The sequence below is a fragment of the Neodiprion lecontei genome, chromosome 4, assembly GCF_021901455.1.
Source record: "Neodiprion lecontei isolate iyNeoLeco1 chromosome 4, iyNeoLeco1.1, whole genome shotgun sequence".
Lineage (NCBI taxonomy): Eukaryota > Metazoa > Arthropoda > Insecta > Hymenoptera > Diprionidae > Neodiprion > Neodiprion lecontei.
In genome coordinates, this window is record NC_060263.1 from 30,648,740 (window position 1) to 30,674,641 (window position 25,902).

The 25,902-nt window shown below is 40.1% G+C and overlaps 2 protein-coding genes across 13 annotated transcripts in view; one reads left to right on the plus strand and one right to left on the minus strand.

Annotated features, from left to right (window-relative positions):
• The window catches only part of LOC107225492 (HEAT repeat-containing protein 5B), a 76,784-nt gene that overhangs the window by 34,214 nt on the left and 16,668 nt on the right, over positions 1-25,902 (minus strand). The window contains exons 1-2 of one of the 10 annotated variants that reach the window (XM_046737436.1): positions 16,735-16,915; positions 15,578-15,705 (exon numbers count right to left, since the gene is read on the minus strand). The exons of 6 other annotated variants lie outside the window; for them this stretch is intronic. The gene's annotated coding sequence lies outside the window, so the exon portion shown is untranslated. Of the gene's footprint in view, positions 1-642; positions 810-1,457; positions 1,800-4,363; positions 4,561-15,577; positions 15,706-16,734; positions 16,916-25,902 lie in introns of those variants that run through there. 3 more of the 10 variants (XM_046737432.1, XM_046737434.1, XM_046737435.1) reach the window with 3 other exon arrangements.
• Positions 2,043-25,401, plus strand: LOC107225516 (scavenger receptor class B member 1). 3 transcript variants are annotated; one of them, XM_015666018.2, is made up of 11 exons: positions 2,043-2,474; positions 6,794-6,891; positions 14,585-14,676; positions 15,055-15,215; positions 15,396-15,540; positions 18,789-18,989; positions 20,620-20,780; positions 20,948-21,234; positions 23,497-23,615; positions 23,834-23,959; positions 24,288-25,401. In XM_015666018.2, the coding sequence occupies exons 2-11, from the start codon at positions 6,858-6,860 to the stop codon at positions 24,579-24,581; spliced, it is 1,620 nt and encodes a 539-aa protein (XP_015521504.1). In that variant the 5' UTR covers positions 2,043-2,474; positions 6,794-6,857; the 3' UTR covers positions 24,582-25,401. The 3 variants fall into 3 exon arrangements, with proteins under 3 accessions (XP_015521504.1, XP_046593404.1, XP_046593403.1); XM_046737448.1 differs by lacking the exon at positions 2,043-2,474 and adding an exon at positions 5,143-5,395; XM_046737447.1 differs by lacking the exon at positions 2,043-2,474 and adding an exon at positions 6,534-6,674.

Below are 25,902 nucleotides of genomic sequence, written 5' to 3' on the forward strand. Positions count from 1 at the left end.
TTTCCAGGGATAACAATTTGCATTTGAGAATCAGCACAGGGGCTACTGGCATTTGGACTAAGCAGCAGTGATTTTTTCATGACAAAAAACCTAACAATAAATCAACTGTGACACGATTTGAAATATTGTTTGTATATAAAAACGTACATATTTTCCACTCTCAGACTTGTGTTTTTACTTCTTTCTTTCTATTTTTTTTTAAACGAGTGCATTTCGATCCTGTTATATCGTGAATCACTCGATATCGATTAAAGTAGCTATTGTACCGCCAAAAGCATGACTTGAAACTGGAAACAAGGCGGGTGAGACTAAAAATACTTCATTCGAGTTGAAATCGAACTTCCACGGTCGAGGTGAAACGTACGTTTATGATGTAACTGTGATATTTTGGTTCGCGCTAATTACTATTGGCTGTAAATTTTTTCTATATAATTTTTATACTTTCACATGTATAAGGACATAATTATACACGTACGTAATTGAGACACATTTTTTCACTGTAAAGCTGAGAGTTAAATAAAAATCATAATAGCAAAGCTTTATACGTCTCATGAATATATACGTAATATTTCAAGGATGTTGAGTATGGGACTTATAATTACGGTTTGGGTAAAAATTTGCAACGATGCAGAAGGTACTCGCCTCAGAATATCACACGGCTCACGTCTTCTTCTTCCGTTCGTTTTTGTAGTTTCGTTCTGTCTTTTTATTTCAGTTTCATGGTTTAGGCTTCGTTTTTCAGCTAGCGAAAAGACTCCTCTATATGATTTACGGAGTTTAAAAAAGATATCTACAGTGCCATGTGAAATCTGTAAAATAATTAAGAAAAAAGAGATCACTAAAAGAGAGAAAGAGAGAGCAAAAGAAAAACAAAGAAAAACTGTATAAAAAACCAGATTATAATAGATCAGTTGATTATTTTTTAATCGTATATTATATATTTTGGTAGTCGTGTCGTAATTCTTGTAACTACACAGCTCCGTTTGAGAGCGTCAAGTCATGTGGAATAAATACACGGTGATACTTTATCATAAAATTACAAGCATTCTAAGTTTGGTGAACGGTATAACATAAATGAATATACACGAAGTAACGGATACTTAAAAAATTGTTCAAACCAACCTATCATAAATTCTACTATTTTTCCTAACCTGTTTTACGTTTGCGTTTTATATTCGTGTCTTCCGCGTCGAAGGATTTTAAATAGTAAGAACGACATCGGAAGGTATATTATCAAGTCGATAAAGAAACGTTTCGTATATCGGTTGATCAGAAATTGCGACAAAAAAATCTATACACCCTCCAATACGCCGTACTTTTACACATTTACATTATAATTAAAAGTAGTTATCAGGTCATTAGATTGCTAGATCAACCGTATCGATTCCTCGTTTCATACATCCATTAGTTCATTCGCTCGTTAATTCACTGTCAAAATGAGAGAAGTAAAAATTTACCTATAGGATGAAAAAGTCTCATTATATACCGTCATCTTTGGTCCAAAAATACTCTACATACGCTGTACGACAATTACAGTTCAAGAGCAACATCCGCAGTAGCGATCGCAGTAGCCGACCTCAAGCGGACATGCCGCGTATAAATCGATCGCTAACATGTACGTGAGAGGATCGCGCGCCCCACTGTCGATCGATTCCTGGCATGGACCCCCGGCGAAAAATCGTCGGCGAAAGGTCCTCAGCGGCGTGCAGATATCCCGCTGTAGGAACGGACGGCGTCTCACTGTCCGCGCCGAGGCGAGGCGACGGTCGCCGATCGGCGTTGGTCCACCGTGAGCGGTTTCCTCGCCGATCCGTTCCGAACCGATCGCGACGACCGCGGCCGTCCCCCACCACGCCGACCGTTGACAACGGCGGCCACTCACGGCGCGAAGGGCAGAGACGAGAAGAATTTTTCAAAATAACAAACGAGCCGACCGGCCAACCAGTAATGCGGTAAATCCAACCGATCCCTGGACGCGGTGCCGGGCGGCGGAAGGGTCGGCGGGGCCAAGATACCGAGACTATATATAAATGCCGAGGAGTCGACGGAGGCCTGTTAACTCCAAACTTCCTCGCGTATTATACGTCCTCATATGCGTGTCGTCCCAGGGTTAGATCGGTAGCGGCGTGTTAAATACTGATCGCCGATTGCGAGTATCCTTCGAGCAGCGATTACACGCGCGTACGACATCACGATAAGTTTGATCGAATATCCGAGTTATATGTTTTATAGATATGAATAAGCAGGCATATACGAACAGTGGATAAGGTCGAACAGAGGATTATTTGCCGATTGTGAAGTGTCGCGGGATCGGAGAAAGAGTAAATTACCGGTCATCGACCGTACAATCGCACAAAGTGGGGAGGATTACTCTACCCCGAAAATCGGATTCGCACCCCGTCGCAGCATATCCCACGGGTCCCTCTACAAGGCGGGGGGGGAAAGAAAAAAAACGCCGACGTACAGGGCGTTGGGTGAGTTTTGAATCCTTCATTTTTCATCGAACTAGTTTCGCTCGGTCCGTGATACGGTCTCGCGTTAGCCTTTGCGTACATATAATATACATTGACAGCCTTGCACTCTCGCAGGCGGATAATTATTACGCAACGGACCGCGGACTGGAAAGACGTTGCTGCTGCTGCTGCACCAAGGCGACAAGATTGTTCGCAACGTGTTTTCGCCGAACACTTACGTGTTCGAGTTAATGGCCCGGGGGTTGGTCTCGTTTGAAAGCTCCTTCAGGCTCTCGAGGGAAAGCTTCACGCGCGTACCCGGAATTCTAAGGGACGCTTCCTGGAAGCCCGACGCTTTCCTGGATTCCTTACACCTTGTCTGACTCGAATAGCTATCAGGCAGTTGGCGCCGTCCACACTGATGCATGCGGACGTCCCTCGCGTTATTCCCGAGACACGTGAATCTCCTGCAGGATTCTCCCTCTCTCTCTCTCTTTCTCTTTCTTCAGAATCGCGTACGGAGGGAGAAATTGAGACACCGGAACCATTCCGGAGATCCAACTTTTCCTCGACCTCATCTCACAGGACTACTTATACATACATATATATGAGCGAGTCTACCAATTCTGGGCGTATGTGTAGCAGCGTCGACCTTGTTTATAAAAAATTTGATTACCCACAAAATAAAACCAAAAACAGCTTCCCAACGTGTATAGTTTTCGAGATATTTCGGTTAGAGTGACTGAAAAATTTAAGCCGGATGAGTTACCTTTTAGAATTTTACTACCGAGTTCCGGTTTAACGAGGCTTCGTTTGAGGCTGAAAACTAAATCTTCGAAGCGTACGTAAAAGGAAAAAAAGTATATATATATATATGAAAATTTACCGTTTTGATGCACCATTCATTATGAGCTATAATTCATAAATAAATACAGTATATACGAAGTGAGAAAAAGTCATTGTGAAAATTAGCGAAACGTCACTGACCCAACTATGTCGTGAGGTTATATACGGCGAAGCCAATGGCATAGTTGAGTCAACCTCTCCGCGTAGTCGAAAGTATTTCGTCGAGCAAACTACGCCTGTATTTACGAGAAATATTTTGGTACTTGAGCGAAGTAAGTTTCGTTTTTCGTACAATTTTATAAAGAGTCAAGACAACAATGCCAATTGCTGAGAGAGACACTGTGATATATCTACACACGAATGGAGTTCCTAACAACAAATCTGACGAACCGCCAATCGATGATAAAATTAAATTATGTTATAAAATAAGACAAATTTTAGCCACTTGTTAAAATCATCTAATCTTGTTCAATAAATATTGCCATTAAGCTGTTTTGAGCGAGAAGTCGCGTGATCGATTAACGAGTCTTTCGGGGAATTTATCTAATTCCAAATCATCCATGTATGTATAAAAAAAAGTGGTAAAGCAACCTCGGCTGTGGTCCATACTTATAATCGAGTAGAAAAACAGGTATTCCTTTTTTCGACGCCGATCTTTTTCTTCCGGTTTTAGTTCTTCTTATCCAACCGGGTCTCGACTTCAATGTATAAGATATTAAATACGAGAATATTTATGTATTTACATATGTGTGTGTATACGTATATGTATATATTCGTGTGACATTTGACCGATGCAAAAATAGCCAGTGTTTTTTCTCCACCAATTAGATTCAGTATACGTGTTCCAATCAAATCTTGGTCGCATCAAGCTCATATATTATTCATAAGTTCACGACGGACAAACTATTCGGATACATTTTATACGAGTCGTTGAAAAATCAATATCATGCATCTTGGAAATGCCGAGCCGATCTATGGAGTTGGTAATCTAATGGAGTCTGGTGATCCTGTAGCGCTTACCGCTTTTGATCGATCATCGATGCCTCTTGACAGCTCACGTTTACCTGATAGATTGCGCTTATTGTAGTTTCGCGTCGCTCATCTTCACGGATGCCAAATTTGCTCTTGATGGTTTTCTCTGGTCGTAGTGAACTTCATTTGTTGCCTCAGTACTAATAACTATATCATGTAATTCAGTCGCGAAGAAGCAGCAACAAACTGATCAAAGCAATCCTCGATAAATCTTGGGAGACCAGATGATCTTAAAAAAAAAGAAAATAAAAAAAAAAAAAAGACCTTACCTCACAGAAAGTATACTCGTAGTATTAATAGGTTATGAGTATACAGAGAACAGTCGATCTAATGATTTTCCAAAGTTTTTACACCACGTCCGAAATATGCTTCAATTGGCTTGATGCTATTTCTTTTTTCGTTCTCCAAGTCTAACCAATGAAAAAGATTTTGGCGGTATATTACAGGAATGGTATCTGTGAAGGGTATCACGGGTCTCGTTATCAACGCAAGTCACGCGTCAACGATTTATTCGAGAGAAGTTCCCAAGATTATATATAAGAGCAACAAAAGGAAAAGGATACATTCCGAATTCCTGTGTGTAAGCGTTTTCGTATCTCTAACGAAATAATGATAAAGAGAAACACTGAATAAGAGAATATCCCAGGGTGAGAATCGTCTCATTATTTCGATGCGACGATAAAATGAACAAAGACGTGCGTTTTAACGTGCTATTTTAAACAGAACCGATAGATAAAGAATACAAGATAGTATAAAAGATATATTCACGGTCAAGTCTATGGAAAAAATAAATAAATAAATAAATTTACAGCATGTGAATTATAATTGCAACGACGCGCGAAGTCGGGAAGATAGAAGCGGGATATTTATACTCCATGCAGATAGCCAAGCCGTTCATTGTTTCTTCGACGATTGAGAAAAACTGAGATCGAGGGTTGGGTTAGCCGAGGAGACGTATAATTTCGCGAGTGAAACAAGGCTTTCAAATCGAAATATGCAGTATTGCCAAAATATTTCAACGATTGACTTGCGTTACATCGAGAGTACCCAGATATTCGAGAGTGGTAAATATTTGCCTCTGCACCTGCTAAAAATGTTAATAAACTAATACAAACGAAAAGTAGTAAAAAATTGTCTACAGTTCTTAAATCTATAGAGGAAAATAAATTACCGAATCAATTTACAGACTTTAAATTTCGAAGACTCGCGGAGATCAGACAGTGAGTTTCTAACGCATAGCAAACCGCGTTTCTTCGCCACACTTATAAAAGTGTTTTTTTTTTGTTCCTTTCTCTTTTTTCGAACAGCATATAATTGATAAAAAAAAAAAGTGAATATGGTAAAAATCAATGAATTTGGTGAAAAAACCAGAGAACTTTCGAATGACTGGAAATACCAAATAGCTTGAATCTCTTGAATTGGAAACAAACTGAGCAATAATTTAGTTTTCACCGAAAAAATTAGAAAAAAAAAAACACATAAAATTCGATTTGACAAATAAGAACGGTCAGCGTTTGCAAACTTCGGTTAAAAAACTTGAAGAAAATAACCACGCGCGGTGAATTTACCGCTTTCTATTCATAAAAACACGCCAGCGGCGTTTTGTGTTGAAAAACAAACTTTTATTACAGGCACATAAAAGTCATGGACACACAATTAATAAAAGATACGACTAAAATTTAAAAAGTCCTCTCCTATGCTATCAGTGATAGTATAATTATATGTGATAGAATTCGAGGCCAAAAGCATCGGGTCAATGCATAGAAGGGACAAAAAATAATTCTAACGGACCGATATTTGCCACGTAAAAAAACTGCACTTTTATTGAACGTCGAACTCCAAAGTTGAGTCGAGTGAAAAATCGTGTAATTTGCGAGGTTCAAAGAGACATTTCTTAAATTCATATCACACGTTATACAAAGCAGGAAAACTAGGATCGTTGAGACGAGTGTTTGAAAGTAAATGCTTTTCATTTTCTTCTCATCTGTTATCAAATATTCCGCGATTACTGCACAGCGTTGCAAAAGTCAACCAATAATTTTTATAAACAACAACATTCCAGTTGGACTCATTTGCGATCCTACGTCTAATTCGTATGAGTCGATTTGAAGATTGACCTCGCAGAGAACTATGATTTACCGAATTTATTAGCACCTTCCTGTTTTCTGAGGACGGAACATGTTTGCGGCTTAGACTTTGTATTTTTAGCTCCCTTGGAAAATTCCACTCCTCGAGAGCAAAAAATCTGCCAATATCGGTGATTTATTTTTCGGAAACTTCCGAGGACGCATGAATAGCCGGACTTCAAATACGCCGTTTAGCCGAATTTTAACGTTCTCCTTGGTAGGTATAACATAGGTTAACAAAGGGGGAAACGAATATTAGTTGTCAGCCGTTGAAATTGTACGTGGACCGGCAATTTTCATGCATTATATTAATCTCTGTATTTACGTTTGCTTCAGGACCCGAAAATCCGGCCGGTTGGAGGTGGACGAATTTATCAAAAGAAGCCAAGACAGTCTCATCATGAAGGCCAACGCGCAATTACAGCAGTTCAAAAGTGAGTTTTTCCCATTTTCGATAGGATGAATAAATTTTCAAGGTACTAGAAACTAGAAATTTTCATCGCCCACGTCGCAGCTTCATATTAATTATGAACGTACGTGTTTGGGCATCAAGTTTCTGCGAAGGACTCGAATTTACAATTTGTCACTCACAGGAGCTGTCCGAAAGAAATATCCGACGCAGCAATCATCCGATTAAAAGCCTTGGCATTTGTGGTGCCAGTTAATGATCAACCGCAAATTTAATATTGCGGAAGAAGCCGAGTGGAATCGCGTGTATTTTACATGAGAAAACCTCTCGTTCCATTCGCTCAAACATTCAGCGCCATGTTTGAAAATTAGATAGCTGTACACGAGAAGAAACATTTAATTTGTTTACGTGCTAAAACGACGTTTGCGATTTGTTCATCGCTTTTTAACTCGTGGTTCCAGGCTATGATCACTGATTAAGTTGCGAACGATGGATTTCCAGGGATGGACAAGAATGATGGGTTTAATTTGACAGAGTGAATTAGATTCAACATACTAGTGGATGGTTAATTTGCACCAGCTACGGTTTGAAGTAATTCATTGGAAAAAGAGAAAAGAGAAAATCATACGTTAATAAGGTGGATATTAATGAGTTTACGAGTAGGCGTGAAAAGAGAAACAGCGTGACGCAGACTGAAATCCGAATTCGCCAAACTAATTGCCAGTTATACGCTAGCCATAAAATGAGAATAATTAAATTCTCACATTCGCGAGAAAAGAGTTGCCGTTTCAACGTTTCAATTTTGTTTCTTTCCATCAATCTTTATTTCTTACTTTTAAGGTTATTATGTCAAAGACGCCAAAGTGATTCTGTCACGCTTTTTCAACACTTACAATTACCGATATGCGTATATATTCATGAGTATATAATGAGATCTCGATTAACAATTCGAAAATACAGTACGAAATTATGGTACGTTACGCATACAGAATGGTAGGTGCAGATACATTCTTTACAGGTATGAGAAAAAATTTATCACACTGCTTACCGCTACGGAACGTATGATAATGTGGAAGTAACATAAGTACAACAAAATGAGAGTACAATCATAGCACTGCATGTAGAAATAGAAAAAGAAATACCATTTCGAAATAATGTCAAGGAAGTCTTTTGCCAAATAAGGCTATTCAAATAAATGAAATGGGACACTGGCATCGTTGGACCGCACATTTAACCCTGCACATGCATAATCTGCGTATAGGTATGTGACTGATTGTAAGAATTACTCAAACTTCTTGAAACTGGCCAGCGATCCACTTTGTCGGGAATCTTTTATTACTACCATTATTGTTATTGTTATTATCATTATTATTATTATTATTATTATTCTACTACGCCGATCTCTCGTTTCGTGGTTGGAACCGCATTATTAATCTTATACGTCGAGTAGATAATTTTTGTAAAAAGGTTGAGTCATGTCTTTGCGACGTTCGCGTTTCCGACGCATAATACATACATCTGTTTACGCCATGTTACGGACGACTGATTTCCGCGGCAGCTGCGGACTGTAATGCAATCAACGAGGGGAGGAAACGTTACCTCACGACAACGATAACCGGGTTTTAATAAAGCTGGTCAGGTAAATACATGCAAGTGTATCTGGGCAAAATTACTAGGTTTTAGGAAAACGAAACGTACGTTACGCAATCGTTTCAAATGACGAATGCGCGGGTTCTTGATCGCAAACCCTTGCCGAGCTACGCGAAATTAGACATTAGTTGAATCATGTGCCGTGTTTTACATATCATCCGTAGAAAACTGCGCAATCGAATATTAAAATCGTATGTATTCAGGTTACACCGAAAAAGAAATTGGGTAACTCGCGTAACATTACGGCGTCGACGAAAGACGGCCACTGTCACGGTCGATTTCGCATTTCCAGGTCTAGAGTGGTGTAAATGACTTTGAACTATGCGAACTGTAAACAACAAATCTCTGACGAACTAGCAATGATTGGTAAATGTTTTTACGCACAAGATTGATTTTTAATACAAGATCGGTGCGTTGTCCTCAAATTGTTGCCTGGTTTATTATACGTGGTGTACGACGTTATGGCGTCTTGACCCCTAATGATAGGTTTGGAACCCGATGAAGCGGTTAGAAAAAACTAACTCCAACATCTGGATGGAATGTACCTATTATAATAAATTATCCTCCGTGGACTATTATCGCGTCAGAATGTTGCGAATTGTTGTTTCACTTGACAGAGTTTTTTTTTTTTGAAAAGGTTTAGCACGCAATCGATAATATAATGTATGATACGTATTGACTTATTTTTCAAAGTCAACTGCAATGACTTGCAAGCCTACAACGTATCGCGGATGATACGGCAATTAATTCATGTCCCACTTAGAAGTGACAAATAGGATTGAACAACAGTAATAACAGCGATTTGTTGATACACTGCAGGTAAGAAAACATACTGTCATTCTGACAGATCGCATGTTCGTAAGAGTTAATATTCCGGTTCTCAGGTGTGTCGGGCATCTTTGATATCCTATATTTTCTTACAGCGGGTAAACTCTGAATATTGCCAAAATTTTCTCAACTTTTTCTGTTTCGCTGAAAAACTAATTTGTTCGCGTCCCGTGAACCAAGACAAACAGCCAGGGTTCTTTTACGCGAAAAACACATCACGCGTATGGGGTATAGATAATGGTAATGGAACGACGAGTCATCGTCGCTCGACGAAAAATGACCGACTAGCGCGCTAATTGCTGATTATAAACTCGGCGAACGGGCGAATCCATGTGCGTCATATGAGGGTCAAGTTTAACGAATGCAAGAACCCCATGCGACGACAGCCTGTATGGCACTTGGAAAAGATACTCCGCTCTATAACTGATTAGCATATGAGAATTATACGATTTTTTTGTACGACGTCGGTGTTTCAAAGTCGCATCGTCATTTTTTCAACAAAATTATCATGTCAACTTTCTCATTCAACGTTTCCTTATCGATATTGATTACTTCCCGCGGCTGGTTTTTCCGTACCTACTTACACCTGCAAAAGCTGCCTTACACCGCATTCGATTTTACAAACGGATGGGTTATACCTCGACTATGAATAAAACCGGTTTCTCGTAAACATTAAAGAATTATAAGTTATATCCTACTTTCACAATAAAATCAATGAATAACGAGAATAGGCCGAAGAGAACGAAAGATTTTTACACCCAGCATGATAAATTGTTGACGAGAGTAGCTCGAGGTACTGCTGACCTCTGTTAGATCATCGCTTCGATATTTCAACGTTAAGCACACCACGAGGCATAAACGTACCGCATATACATATGGCAATAAAGTGCAATCTGAGATTGAGCCTAACGAATAAAAGGGTCCTCTGTGCGCAGTGAACGAACGTTGTCGCGAGCCAAAGAAATCTCACAGCAAATAATAAAATGTGGAAAATCGGATATATTTTGGAAAACTTGTACTAGTGTTAAAGTCTGGAAGCTGATTGTTCTTACAATAATACCGGTTGACGCACCAACCGTACAAACACGAAAAAATTATAAAACATTTGGCGATGACCGAATATCGTAACATCGTCAGCCGCAACAGGATGTATAAGAGATGCGAACGCGAATTTTATACAAAGGACATATCTAACATTTGTCGAAAAAAAACACTGTTGTTTGGCAGACGAGTAAACCTTGAAAAGTGCCAAAATCTCACGAAGATATTATATACATACGGAGACCGGAATGTGTCCAAATGGTTGGTTCGTTTGTTTGGAGAAAAATTGTGCACAGAGACCGCAAGCACTGACTAAACTTGCACTCATCGTAGTCGTTCAATATTTGCCAAGCGTTGCGAGGACTAACCCGGGTTGCAAGTTAGTAGTTGTGCACGTTTTGCAATTTTGCGGACGGTTCGCAATGGGCATCGTATTGGAGGACGCACGAGCTTCAATGCCTGTACTGTGTGTGCAGCTTGTTCGAACAATGTAATACAGCAATGATCTATGTAATATAATAAACGAAATGGTTCAGGGGTTTGCCTCATAATGCAAGTCGAACAAGGCGGCGCGGCGTCGCGTATACGTGCCGACTGCGAAGGACTATTTGATAGGTACATTTGCATCGCTATCGTAATATCTACTCCTCCATTTCCATGCACCGTGTGCGGCTATGCGAAGACTTGAATGGGCATAGAAACCAGAGGATAATCGTAAAGAAGACCAGGATTCATACCGCGGCCCGCCTTTGCGTGACGCATTCGTGATTCACGAACGATGACTGACAACTGACATTGACTTGAGAAACGACGCTTACAATTAGACCAAAATCATGATCAACTTTTGTTGGCCGATATTGTACACTCGCACGGATCGTGATTGATTTTAGAGTTGTGCCGGATTATGTGTATTACGTACCGTCCGACAGGTGAACCCCGCCTGTGTGATGAATCAGCCTCGTAGAAAATCAAATAACAATTATTTACATTGAATATCCATAAATTTCTCTGACCAAGAACAGTTTCGTACAAATATGTGCATAATGGCATACCTGGTTATATTCGAAAATGGCATTGAAACGCGTTGATACCTAGAACTTATGACCGCTAAGGTGTTCAAATGTTAATTTTGTGTAAACAGACACGAGCGAGAGTCAATATTTATTGTGAATCAGTCGGGAAAAAATCGGCATGTCTACACCCGTGCCATGACAGGTGCTGTAACGCCACGGTACAATCTATGATAAGGTGAAGTCACACCCTCGTGATTAGACAGCATCGTTTCTATGGCTCATGGAATTCGTTAATCGAATAAAAATTAACAACGCGCGAGTGGAAATTGTTTTCAAATGTTGCAGTTTCCCGGCTTTCCTGGATTCATTTACAACGGTATCTGCGAAAATACGTTTTCCAAATTCGCTTTTTGACGTCCGTCATCTTTTCATCAGAATTAGTAGCCAAATCGTGGAAAATATTTTTCAAATCAATTGTACTAACTTAGTATCACTTTTTCTTCCAAAATTTTTCACGATTTCTTTCCAACGATACTGTACAACTAATTTAACACTAATTTCTTCGACCACGTTCCCTAACACCGCTAATAAAGAAATCAATAAGCTCTTCATCAACACTTATTATAGACAACTCACCGAAATCCGCAGCAATCTCATCAATCATGTAGTTAATGATTCGGGACAAGGTAGTTATTTGGTTACATTACAATGACCAATTTTTTTCTGACCAAGATTTGTTTCCTTTTTCGTTTCTCAATTTCATTCAACTTTCAACAACATTCATATAGAGACGGTGTATCAAATAAAAGAATAAGAACAAGAACTACACCTTATTCTAGACGTCTGTTAGTCTGTTAATTGAGGAAAAAAAAAATGTTGCCTAGCGTTGTAAAATGAATACAAAAGTAGGAACGTAACTCCAGGAGCAGAAACCTGCTAACCAACAATGACAGGAACTAGATATTAAATATCAGACTGTTGGAACCGAATTGAGAATTCCGGTGCCAATCAAAAATGATCGAGCCCGCGCTGTAATTTCACGGTACCTAAGTAATTATGGTCGAATAAATTGAACGGTGGGACGACGGTGCAAAATAATAGTTGAACGATGTGAAAGAAGAAAAAAGAAATAGAAATCCGAGTGGAAGATATCGAAACAGTTCGACGAGAGCCTTGATTAATTCTTGGATCTTGATGTGTCATGTGGGCCAAGGTGAGTGACGTTTGGGCGCACTGACCCATTATTGATGCCAAAGTATCATCGATTCATACAACTCGATATAAGATGTGTGAATATTTAAGACTGGACTTTACACACGGAGACATTCAAACCTCCCAAAGTCACCGTTGATCCTTGAGAGGCAAGTTACATGTTTAATCCTACTCCTAGACCAACAATAATAACGCTTACTGGTGCCCCTGCAAATTGTAATATCCACATGCCCAAAATTGTGATAGTAGTTTGCATAACCATAAAGTGCATTCAATTGTTTCTTACATGTGGAAGATCGCACTCAGTTGATCTTTCACGTTTTTTATACATTCTCTGAATTAATGAATTATCGTGAATAATTGTTTTTTTTCATTGCTTACATCAATCGTAATATCAATTTACGTCACAAAGAAGACTCTCACTTGTAATATTCAGTCTCCGGTTGATGTTTGAGAAGTGTATCTGACGACTTTTTCCTTGTCAGTTCATCCTCACAAAATAGTTATAATTTAATATGAACATTTAATTTAGGCGAATAAGATTCCCGGTTGATATATCGTTGTGTTATGGATCGTGATCTTTGGGTTGAATATAAATGTCAGGAAAAAGATAATAATGGAAGTTCTACAACGTGTTTCTTCATTGATTCAAAAAAATATGAAAATGGAGAAAAATCAAATGAGCGCAATCTTACAGATCACGTAGAACGTTCATCTTTCGATAAAATTTTTCTTTTAATGCAAACAAACTTTTTAGGAGATATCACGGCGGAAAATCGTAAATTATTTTTTTTCGAAACACCCTAAAGCATGGACTGTACGTAAGAAAATACATTTCCAGCCGATGAGCCTATTACTGTTTTTTTTTTTGTTTTTTGTGTACGATTCAGAATTAATCTCACAACGAAACTTTCAATACGCCTATCGTTATGCGGAACTTGTGTCATAAAATTTGAGCTCCAATCTTGAATGGCAAAACATAAAACGAGGGGTAGATAGGGATAATAAAAGCAAGAAAAAATTCACTTCAAGGAAGATCACGGAGTAAATATTACTCAGCAATATTTTGCATAATTTATTAGCGGTATAATATTATATCACAGAAGGTCGCTTACTGGGTTGAATAATTGGCAAAACTCGCTTGTGGGCCACTCGCCGCAAACGCTCAATACGAATTTCCCGTTCATTGGGTAATTTAGTCGATTCAACCCACGCCACGCGACGTCTGGCAGAATCTTTCTGAGTACACCTTCGTTCGAATAAATTAAAATTATGAATTGCCAGTTTATATTCGTATAATTCACTATTAATGTCAAGTTGAGCTAATATTCCATATTCCATATTACTTTCATTCATTTACATCCATCAGCAGGTCTCTGTGTAACCCAGCGCAGTATATTAGACGAACAAAATTGAAAGGTGGTACAATTTCACGTATGATCGATTCTTAGATAATAATTATCACGATTTGAGTGAAATATCCGCGTTATGTGCAAGTGTGGCGATAAAGTTCACGTTTCAGTCCATTACCATACAGCATATACGGAATTGCGAAATGCGAGCAGCAAACGAACGGAGATCTGCGGTTGAAATTTATAGGGCTCATTATCGAATATGACGTCTTAATAATTAGATCCAGTTTTCTACTCCCCTTTCACTTTTAGTTTATTTTGCCATTTGAATACAGAAATCAGCATTCCAAATGATATAACTAATACCACACCGGCACCGGTGAGTGACTTCTTATACAGAAAAGGTGACTTGAAGGGGCTACATTAGAAAGGAGTCGAAGTTTTTAGCGATAGAATTTTGTAGCGATGGATGCAAAATGAAAGAAATAATTTTATAGAAAGCAGCTCTATTCATGAGTTTGTCTCGAAAACAATTCAGAGAAAATAAAGTGTGGACCTGAACTTGAAGCCGGTCAAAAATCTTTGTCAGCCAACTGATCAACGTGAAATTTTTCTGTTCCAGAATGTTTGATTCTATTCACGGTTGGGATAACATGCAGCGCATTGGCGTACGCGATCTATGTGATAAATCCAATCAAGGTGATAGTCGAACAAGTGAGTAAAATTCCAGTAGCCACGGTACAACAAGCTTATCAAAGAATCACGGAGTGAAACCGTGAATTGCGCAGTTTGCCAAGATCAAGTACACACGGGTAACTTAAGGTTAATCCTACGCATGATTCGAGGATATAGCGTTAAATGGATCCTTGACTTCCTTCCGAAGAACTTGGCGAACAAAAAAATAAAATAAATTTATATCTCACGCTCTCCCGAGTCGTCGAACGTCGACATAAATAAAATCCCACGTATAACCTGTCTCGCATTTTTGTCAAGGCAATCGTAGAGCGCACGCTTACACCGGGGTATAATGGTTTGGGACACGTTGCGGAGTGCAGAAAATAAATCCTCGTGCTTTGATCGTGCGTGTTACAGAAGCTGAGAATGGCTCCCGGTACGCTGGTATTTTCACTGTGGGAAAAACCGCCGGTGGACATTTACATAAAGGTCTACATATTCAATATCACAAATCCCAACGAGTTCATCGCGGGCACCGAGAAGCTGAGGGTCGAGGAGATCGGCCCGTACGTTTACCAGTAAGTGGGAACACAAGTACATCGATACCGATTAGTAATCAAGCGGGCGTTCGTACGTACGTGACGACGCGAAGGTAACGTCTCGTAGTGATATTCGCGGCTAGCTCTACGGTACGAGTTAAAAACCGCAGCAGTCACCAGTCCGCTCTGATGTTCAATCCTGCTTTTTTGTCTCCCAAGGGAAATGCTCGAGAACCATAACATAACGTGGAATCCCAACGGGACGGTTTCCTATCGTCCTAAGAGGCTGGTCTACTTCGTTCCCGAGATGTCTGTTGGCGATCCGAAAGACGCGATACTTCGGGTGCCGAACGTTCCGTTGCTGGTGAGTTAGGACCTGAGTCCGTACATGTTGCGCATACCTTCATTGTCAGCATTTTAAAGAGCACCGGGTCATTCTGCCAATAATAAGTAGGCCTCTGACGTCTGTGTGATATCTGCAACGATTACTGCACCTCGCTCATAGATCCTCCCGTCGTACTTATTTTGACTATGAGAAAGAAAAAGAAAACGAATAAAACTCCGTAGGAATTTCGCAACTTTCAAAATACTCTAGCGTGACAATTTCCCGTTTCATCTTCGGCATGCGGTGATCAGTTTTTCGATAATTGTAATTAATTCCACCTGTGATACACGTAGCCATTATATAAAATGGCAAATAATCATGATCGCGGATTTAATAGCGACGATCGATAACTCCGCGCAGCTTGCACGTAACGAAATTTATACATATTAATTATTTGACCCTGTGATCGCAGTTTTTTTTCCGTACTACCATTTATACTTGCTAATTTGCAGCGGTGCAGTAGACACAGATTTTTTGTTCCGACTCCAATTCTGTTTACGATGTTCTTTTTTTCTCTCTTTATTCTCATTCGAATTATTCTTCTAATGTCATCGATGTGTAATACACCGATCAGACAACTACACGTGATCGTGGCAATAAATTGTAACGGTGAAGGTCGCACGGGTGGTAATTATTCTACGAAATCCCGTGATAGTATCTACGCCTCTCACGACACTAACATGTTTCAAATTTCTCACGAAAACCAGCAAGTTTCGGTTTTTTACTAAAACTAGCATGTTTCGGCTATCACCGCGATAACTAGCACGATTCAGTTATTACCTCGAAAACTTTCATGGTTCGATTAGTGCAATAAAGATACTCTGAAGATTTGTACGGTTTGCGGTAGTCGAAGTGACTTTCATACGTTATTAGTATATTTTACAGTACAAAATCAAATAATGATAAAACATCGGAAAATAGAAATATTATGCATTTCAGTGCGACGAACCTACTGATTTTCATGGTGAAATCCGAAACATATTAGTTTTTGCGGTCAATGTCGAAACGTGCTAGTTAACGTGGTGAAAACTGCAATAATTGCTAGTTAGCGTAAGAAATCTGAATTGTGCTACTTTTCGTAAGAGGCGTCGATATTCGATACAAGCAGTTTTCCTCCATCTTTGGTAGTTTCTCGGTTTCTTCGCAGCCAAGCCTTAGATTATCGGTACGTACAGTTTCAATCAGCTCTCGAGGTGACTCCTCGCACTCGGTATTTAAGATTTGCAAGTCCGAACGGCACGAGGTAATTCAGGCGAGACTATAAAGTGCAAGGCGTGAAGTCAAAAAGATCGTATCACTTCCCGCGCTGCCTCTCAGCTAAAATAGGATATACCCACAAGCTGAAAGTTGAACCCTGCAGAGATACGAGTGGATAAGAATATAATATTTTACAGGTGGATAAAAGCGAGCACCTAATCAGAGTCCGAAAATGCGAAAAAAGTTACGAGTGCGCGGATAGTGCGTGATTAAAAGGTCACAAACCAGATGCTATTGAATAACATCTTGGAATTCATAATTGTAATTGTGGTTCAATTGATAGTATAAATAGTTCACGGATATCGTATTCGATTGTATAGGCTTGAAGCTAGTAATTGAAATGATGAGAAAAAATATATATTGACTATTATAAAGATTAATGATAGCGAAACGATCTATACAACTTAAGCGCAGTAAAAAGACAAAAAAAAAAGCTGTTTGTTTCTCTCGGAAGACCTGACAATACCTGTCACTTGACACTGGTAAACAATTATGCCAATTAATTATGCAATTGATTCGATTACACGTGCACTTATCCGTTATTGCCACCTCAATAATTATGTTCATCCTCTAACGCGCGTTACAGGCATGTATATTTGTATTTCCATGAGCTTTCTATGCGAATCAACAGTACTTATAACCAATGGTAAATACATAATAGCTTTCAACAACATCTCGTACAGTAATTGGTAATTACATGGTATTATCAACACGATTAAGTGTTCAGTGCAAGAAGTTCGCCACTTATACCGAGTACGTGATTGCATATGTTTACATATCTTCTGAATTTTAAGGAGAAACATCATATATACGCGGATTCCTACGAACTGAGGATCTTTAAAACATCTCATTACTCCGGCAGTGAAATGACGACCCGCATTGAAATTCACTCTGGAACAATAGTGTATGAAAATTATTCAAGACTATCTGTATGTAAAATATTCTTTACATCTGAAAGCGGGCAATTTGACTGAAAAATTTCACTCGGTTGTATTTTTTTTTTCTATTTTTCACAAAAAAAAAGTATCGCGTTGCGTGGAATTTCACATTAGGGGGGCCTAATATGTTTTACTATTCAACAACCCCCCTCGAATATAACCTTACCGTTAGATAAAAATTTTCTGAAAGCTCAACTCAGCTCTCCGAGGTTAGTGCAAGGTATACGTGAGCTGTACTAGCGACGACTGCAAGTCAAAATTTCAGAGAATCATTTTCCCACTTGGCACTCACCGGCTCAAGTAGCGAAGACAAGCCAAGTCATACCTAAGTATAATTTAGCTGGAAAGAAAGGCTAGCACAGCAGTAGCATAAATTCGCCCTTTCTCGAGGGATGGAATTTATTCAGCATTATTCATCAGAGAAAGAAGCCGGGTCACGCCGCAGGGTTTTCTCTTTTCCGTTTTTTCCTCCGTTCTACGAATTTTTCTCATGCCCGATTTTTTTCTGCTTCCTTATTTCTACCGTTTGTTCCGTTTTTGCCTTCTCATACATTCTAGAAACCGTAGCGATACACCGAGCTTATATATTATTAAAAACGCGTAGGATACGGTACCGCCGGTCCTTTTATTCGAAATATTAAATTCCCTTCGGCTGACAGTCGGACGTTCAGTGAAGCAGTCAGGGAAGAAGAACGTCACATTGCTCGGCGGAACGCAGTTAGTGTAAAATAAGAGCGCCGATCGAGGGTTCGAGGGACGCGCGAGCGCTTGAACGTGAAATTCGTTCAAGTATAAATTCTTAAACGTCATCCACTCGCTTCGATTCCAATCACCCTCTTCGTTAGTCAAGTGAAGTGTAAAGGTGCTCGATGTTTTAAATTTGTGCTATCGGAAAGCTATCCCTTCAAGGAAAAGCGTTTCCAAACGCGCAAATGAATCGCGTTCTCGTACCTACGTTCCCTCGCTAAACAACTAACTTCCCACCGGAGGACGAAGAAGATAATTTAGTGTTTTCTAACCATGCATCGTCAGGGAGTGGCGTCAGCCCTACACGACAGCAGCTCCTTCGTGACGGTTCCGCTGTCGGGTTTCATCGAGTTGCTGGATAGTCAAACGATCCTGAACATCACCGCCTACGATTACCTCTGGGGGTACGACGACACTCTGGTTCATCTGGCGAGCAACCTGGTTCCAAACTTCGTCAACTTCCGCAAATTTGGTCTGATGGATAGGGTGAGTGTCCGCTTTAATCATCTGCTTTAAGATAACACTTGCAACGCTGGAACGTTGCTGTATAAATATGAAAAATCGCGGGTCGGTGATTTGGAGCGCGCCTTTTGTCAAACCCTGCAAGTGTGCCGGAGGCAAGAGCAGCTTTGCACTTTCGGTTAAACGAGGCGTTGTACGTGGTTTTCACGAAATGTGGAAGGGAAAGAAATTAAAAATGAAACACTTAAACGTTGACAGACGGAGGGTTCGTGGCCCGACGGCCCTCTGCGGCATGAAGTTTGCGACGGGGGCGACTGCTGCTGAATGTGTATACTTCACAGAATTCGTACGTAGGCGAAGTACCTTGTGTAATATTGATACGGTAGAAAAGATCGCCCTTGTTTGCCACCGCAGCTATTATGCTTCGGCTAATGGTCAACCTTTGGACAAGAGCAAGAGAGTATCGCAACCTTTCGCCTGACGAGGGTTCGCACAATTTCCAACCAAAGTGTTCACTTTAATATAACACGACTGGTCTAGCCTCGCACGCATATGTGATCCTTCGATAATTAACTGGGACAAATCTGTTGCAAATAAAAAAAAAATGGCAAATTCATGTTTTATTCGGCGATACATGTGACGGCGAATCGGTATTATAATGCTAGAACCGAGCTGGCGATTAATCGGCTTACGTCACAATTCGCGAACCGGTTATACGCGAGTTGTTACATTCAGGTGACTTATTACCTGAATAACTCGCGTTTCAATATGCTTCACTATTCGTACGTGCAACGTCCGTCTAAACACATTTTGCACGATCTCTTTTGCTCGGCCTTTCTCGTTCGACTGACGGGAAAATTGCGGACCTGTATGTTCGTGGAACCAAGTCGATATGCCAGCCGGGTGATATTGCTTCATCTCTTACATGCATCGGAACTCTTAACGAGCCTCCACTACGGCATATTAATTATTGGTCCAATCCTTTCACTATGTAGACACGACCGTGTATAAAACACCTGCTCTCTCAAGTGCGATCGAAGGACCACGCTAACGATCATTATGACTGGAAAGATTGTACCGTTCTCATGACTGCACGCAACGTTTAATTTGAACCCAATTTCGGAACGTTTGACGCACGAATTGCACAAAGCGAAGACTAATCACCGTTTTGAAATACAGTCTCAAAAGAAAAGTCCCATTGTCTTCATTGGACCGACGTTAGCGGAATATTTGTAAGTCGGTGGCCAACTGTTTGTCGCGTTTAAAGCTCCACTGCAAAGTGGGAAATTACTTCCTACTTGTTTCAACTTTTGCTTGCCACTTAAGTTACAGTTAAAGACAGAAAAAAAGGATTAAGATTAAATTTTAAAAAAGTCACGCTCCGTCTGTACGAAAGCGTTTCAACATCGGTACAATACACATATAGAACCAGTATTTCACGTGTTTGGGTTTAAAGTTTCAAGCGACAGCCTCGCATTTGAGGAAATATCAAGTATGAACATTGCAACAAGTTGCAAACGGTTATACAAGATACTTCGTAAAGTTTTAAGTAGATTTATACTTTTACGGATATTTACGTTTGACCGTAAATTTGGGGGCATAGATAATTCATGAAGATTGACGATATATATAAAAAAAAAAAAAAAATTCACAGCTTTACGACGAGGGGAATAATCTCATGACGATGAATATAAAAAAGAATGAAAACATGACGGATGAAGATGGACGGTATCTTAGCATCGAGACGCTCAACGGAAATCCGGGACTATCAAACTGGGGTTGGGTGCAGACCGAAGCCAATAAGACGAACCCATTGTAAGTTTTTGTTCCTTAAGTTCCCAAGGGACGCGTAATTTTTTTTTAAGTTACATGAAGATCGATTTTTTTCCAAATTTCCATTATTATTATTATTATAGCTTTGTTATCAACATCACCGGCTGTTTCAGCGGTGCCATGAACACGTTCCGTTTGAATATTTCTAGAAACACGAAATGCAACCGCCTCCGTGGTTCGACAGAAGGTACTTTGTTCCCTCCGAACCTCGACAAGCACGCTGTATTCCGTGTGTTCAGAAAGGCTTTCTGCCGGACTTTGCCGATCAATTTCGTGAAGGAAGTGACTACGGAAAGCGGGCTTCCCGGTTACATGTACAACTTCGTGGAAAATTTCCTCGATCCGCCCGATGTCAATCCCGACAACGAGTGCTATTGTCGCGAGAAGAAGAAGTGCCTGAAAATGGGGCTTTCCGACATGACGCCGTGCTACTACAGTGAGTCCGCAGTACATCCTTCCTTAACTTTACTCGTAAGAAAGCAGGGACTGTACCGTTGGTATTTCGGTTTTTCATTAAACAAATCGTGACTCAGGGCAATATAACGATCTGACGTAATACGAATTGAAGACTCAAAATTTGTAAACTTGAAATGTAAATAGAAACTTTTTTGTACTCTTGTGTCTTAAAGCGTATGCCTAGTTAGAAGATAGCCAATGCCGAGTACTCGTCCTGACGTCCTGTGTAATCGGGTTTTACCAGAAAAATTACGTCATGTACACATACGAGTACTTGGATATCCACGTGTGCAATACATGTATATGCTGTTCGAAATTCAAGCATAGAATTTAAGAGACGGATTTATCGACTGCGCGGATGCGACAGTCGAAAATATCGCACCTTGTAATGACACTGTCGTATATACGTAGGCATTATTATTTCGCAACTTAAAAATTAACCGCAGCATTGGAACGCGTGGCAATGGGGAATGATGTTGAATAATTACTGCGTGCAACGGATGAACGTTCGAATCTAATCGTGGATTTATTTTACGTAAGACAATCACTTTCGCTGTGGATTACTTTTTATTTCACGATTGATGGGGAGGCCAGATCAAATGCGCGTAGTCTGTCAGCTCCCCGTGTATTAAGTAGATATACGTCTGAACGAGGACTGATCTTGTTGGAAAAGATTTCACGCGCCCTTTGGACGCTGGAGAAAAAATTTATAGCTGGTAATACAAGTTGAGTCGATTTTATGGTCTGCGAGGATATTGTCGATGAGAGTACACAGATTTTCAGTTTCGCTTCTGTTCCCATTTTCGGCACATTTGTTAAACACGTCCCCGATCAAACGCGTCATAATCTGAAAGTTTTATACAGCTCACTGTACGCTTCAACACGTCGAAGTGTTACGATAATAAATTTTCATCCGTGAATATTTAAAATTCACATCACCTACATATCGCAGCGCAACTGAATGGTAAATTATCGGGGAAGAAAAACGATTGGTCCAAATCTGAGTCTTGAAATTTAAATCACGGTTAGTTAGCTTAATTGACACATCAATAAAACATTTGTATATGTATACATTGTTCGGTATAAATTTTCAAATCGGATTATCTTTCCTAAAAGGTGATACTGTATGTATACGTACATAGGTACGTATATGCGTAGAAAGCTGTCGCAACTTTTCGTCAACCTTTGAAGCGAAAGTGGTTCGGTCCAAAGGTCGCGATCGAGGCCATTCTTGTACAAATGTACCAAGCCTACGAATTGCAAACTTTTCAACCCCTGCTCCAGACGCGACTAAGAAAGAACAGGCGTTGAATTCAATTCTTGTTAAATCGATACACCGAGAACACTTATCCAAAGGGTCCCGAAACACGTAGCTCATTTAGATGACGTAACTGAAATGTCACGCTTTGAACTTTGCCGTATAAAGTCGCGGTATAGCATATCGTTATACCCTTTTAGGGCCAGCATCACGACCGACCAGCGTCTTGTTCTCACGGCGTTTATGATCCGCATGCATACACGCGAGTTGGGTGCAATTATCATGTTTAAGACGATTACGTAAAATTGTACGTTGCGCGTGTCAACTTTCTCATTCTTTCACCAACCCGCGATGATATAATACGCGATATCTCAGACCCCTGTCCAGAGGTAATACAAATTCCCCAAGTCGTTCTGCGTATGAGCGCTGACTTCCAGGTCAAGCTTCTACACGGGTCACCGCGTCCTTCGCATTCATGTAATTTACACTTTGCTGTTGTGCCAGCAGTGAGCGGTACATACTTTGCCAATTATCACTGTACAGCTAATTACAGGAAAGGGCTTTCAGTAAAAAAAAATTACTGCAAACGCGTCACGCGCACCACCGTAAAGGATAAATAGAATCGCATCGCGCCTCAAACTGAGATCCAAGATAGGAACAACATTTCTCGATGTCGAAGGTCAAATATGAAAGTCAAAATATGTTTAAAGTTTCGGCCCTATGAGGGGGGCCCACCTTAAATCTAAATTTCATTTTATTTTATTCAGAGACCGAGAAATGCTGTTTACGTATCGTTGATAAGGTCGAAAAAATCATATCTCAAACCTTATCTGTAAACTATATCCAGTTTCCTGATTCAGAGAAAAAAATAAAATAAAATTAGGTTTCGTTTAAGGCGCATCGATTATACCGATTCAATGAGACGGTAAAAATTACAACACCGTGACAGGTCGTTTTAATCGGTTGTTTGTCGACTCGTTATAGATGTGCCAGCTGCAATGTCAATGCCACATTTCTACAAGGCCGATCCGAGCCTGCTAGAGGCCGTCGACGGTCTGAAGCCAGACGAAGAGAGACACGATACCAGAATCATCCTTCAACCGGTACGTAGACCCGAATCAAAGAGTCGTCGCAGTTATCTCCGACCGTCCGTGCAGGATGCTGCAACGCTGCATTCGTATCTGCGACGCGCATGTATATTTACGCAGTGAACCTTGAAAGAGTTCGCAACGTTGCGAAACGCGACAGTCCCAACCAACTTTTGAACAATCTCAGCTTCGTTTCTCTATTTCTATTTCTTTTTGCCTTTTTCTTCTCACAGACCGTCGGAATACCTTTGCACGTCAACTCGAGAATGCAAACTAATCTGGTCATGGAAAACGTCCAGTGGAGTGAAAGGATTAAACCTTTCAACGACCTGACGATACCGCTGATCTGGACGGATTTGGTAAGCTTTACTATATTCCGAGCACAGAGAGACAGAATATTCACAGCAGTTTTATAGTCACGTATTTTATGCAGCGAAAGGAAAGAAAAAAAATCACTTTCAAATTTAACAAAGGTGAATGAAAACTTTATACTGATTGTCCGTGACAAGTTTTGCAAGGAAAGCGATCGTTTGAATATTCTGAACAAGTCCGACGCGTCGCGTCGTTCGATATACAAACGAGGCAATAGATGTTGCCAACGGATAGGATTCATAGAGTGCCTCTCGTTTCTTGATTTTGTTTTTTCACCAAAGTGACTTTTAAAATTTGTCAATTATCGTATTTCAGTTCATCCCCGAACTGCCGAGCGATCTGATCCTGCTCCTGAGGCTGGGACTACAGATCGTCCCGGTCGTGCAGACGGTGGTTATCAGTATTTTGGGTGTGATTGGTGTGACTACCTTCATTTTCTCCCTCTTGAAAACCGTCTGGATTGTTCACCAGCAGGCCAAAGAGGACGGCAAATCGGAAGATTCAAACGACCTTAAAATCTCACTGGGTTACGGCCAGTACAGTTCAATCAGGATTTTACCAGCCATCAAAAAAATAACGTCGAGAACGGATCTCTTCGCAAGGGGATAACAAAGGAGCTGCAGTATCAACCCGAGGACAGATACCGTAAACTGTGATTCTTGTTGCTCGGAAAATAAACTTCAACTTGATCAAACTGTCATTTTAACGACCGTGAAAAAAATTTTGCGGAAACTGCCGACAGAAGATATTCAAACAATGAAAACAAAATTTAACAAATCGCTGTATAAAAAAAGGCCCGAAAGGCGGTTCAGTTATACCTACGTACGAATTGCGAAGGGGGATAATTTATGTTCTCACCCAACGCGTTTTTCGTTCAAATATGTGTCAAACGTTCGATAAGTTTGATAATCCTACGTAGAAGATTCCGTATCGTAAAAATGATCCGCGAGATTTCGTCCGGATCCTAATACGCGTTTGAATAAATTCAATCGGCACCCGGACTTTTCGGAAGCATCGCTAGCCAAAATTTCACAAGTTACTGGCGGCTCAACTCGTCAATGGCTTGCCACCTACTTTTGCAAAGCCAAGCCCGAATTGAAGTAATTTAGGTTAATCAAGGGGATATCAGTCACATTCCAGAATAACCGAATCTTCAATGACGGATGCGAAGAAGAGCCCGTAACAACCGCGTCGAAGCAATCGGTGTATAATTGATTTATCACGCGTATTTCTGTGTACACGTATTCGAAGAGCGTAGAAAAAAATGACAAAAGTACAAGTGCGTGTGCGTGTATAAACACTCAGTGCTGTATGAGTAAAGTATATAATTTTACGGTTAAAAGATTTCACTGGAATGAGAAAAAAAAAAAAAATTGATCCGTACCGATCGAAACTGTTCGATCTTTCATCGCAAGCAAATGTCCGTAATGTTTAATCTCTGTCAATTTTGTATAGCACACAGTGAACACTTAAGACTGATTGGAAATAGAATCCACCATAATGAAAAACGTTACTGTTATATTAGAAGCGATTTAAAAAAAAAGTAAGATTTCGCGATAGTGTCGGAGCAAATTAGTCGTGTAGCGCGACATTCCACGCTACCGAGTCCTCTATCCCAGCGCAATTTCTAATAATCGCGGTTTTCGCTTCTCTTGATTCGCGCTCTTTTCTTCCGATGGCCAAATTGCTGCGATTTAAAAATTATTATTATTACAACGGAATTGATGATGAGATTTAGGACTCGGTCGGATTGGATTGGCATAATAGTCTGCACGGCATTGACAACTAAGTGCTCCGATTGACAATGCATCTAAGGATAATTAGGTTCCACGTTCACACATTAGATGTAAGTATTTATCTATGTAGGTATAAAGATACATGGTATAAAGGGGTATTGTACGTTAGATATAAATTTCGTCGTATGTATAAT

What these genes read in the sequence shown, in the direction of transcription:
- LOC107225516 (XM_015666018.2), top strand. Translation starts at nt 6,858, where the DNA reads ATGAAGGCCAACGCGCAATTACAGCAGTTCAAAA. An exon ending in AATTTGGTCTGATGGATAGG is followed by an intron (nt 18,990 to 20,619) that starts GTGAGTGTCCGC and finishes AAAAATTCACAG; the next exon opens with CTTTACGACGAGGGGAATAA. An exon ending in CGCTGATCTGGACGGATTTG is followed by an intron (nt 23,960 to 24,287) that starts GTAAGCTTTACT and finishes ATCGTATTTCAG; the next exon opens with TTCATCCCCGAACTGCCGAG.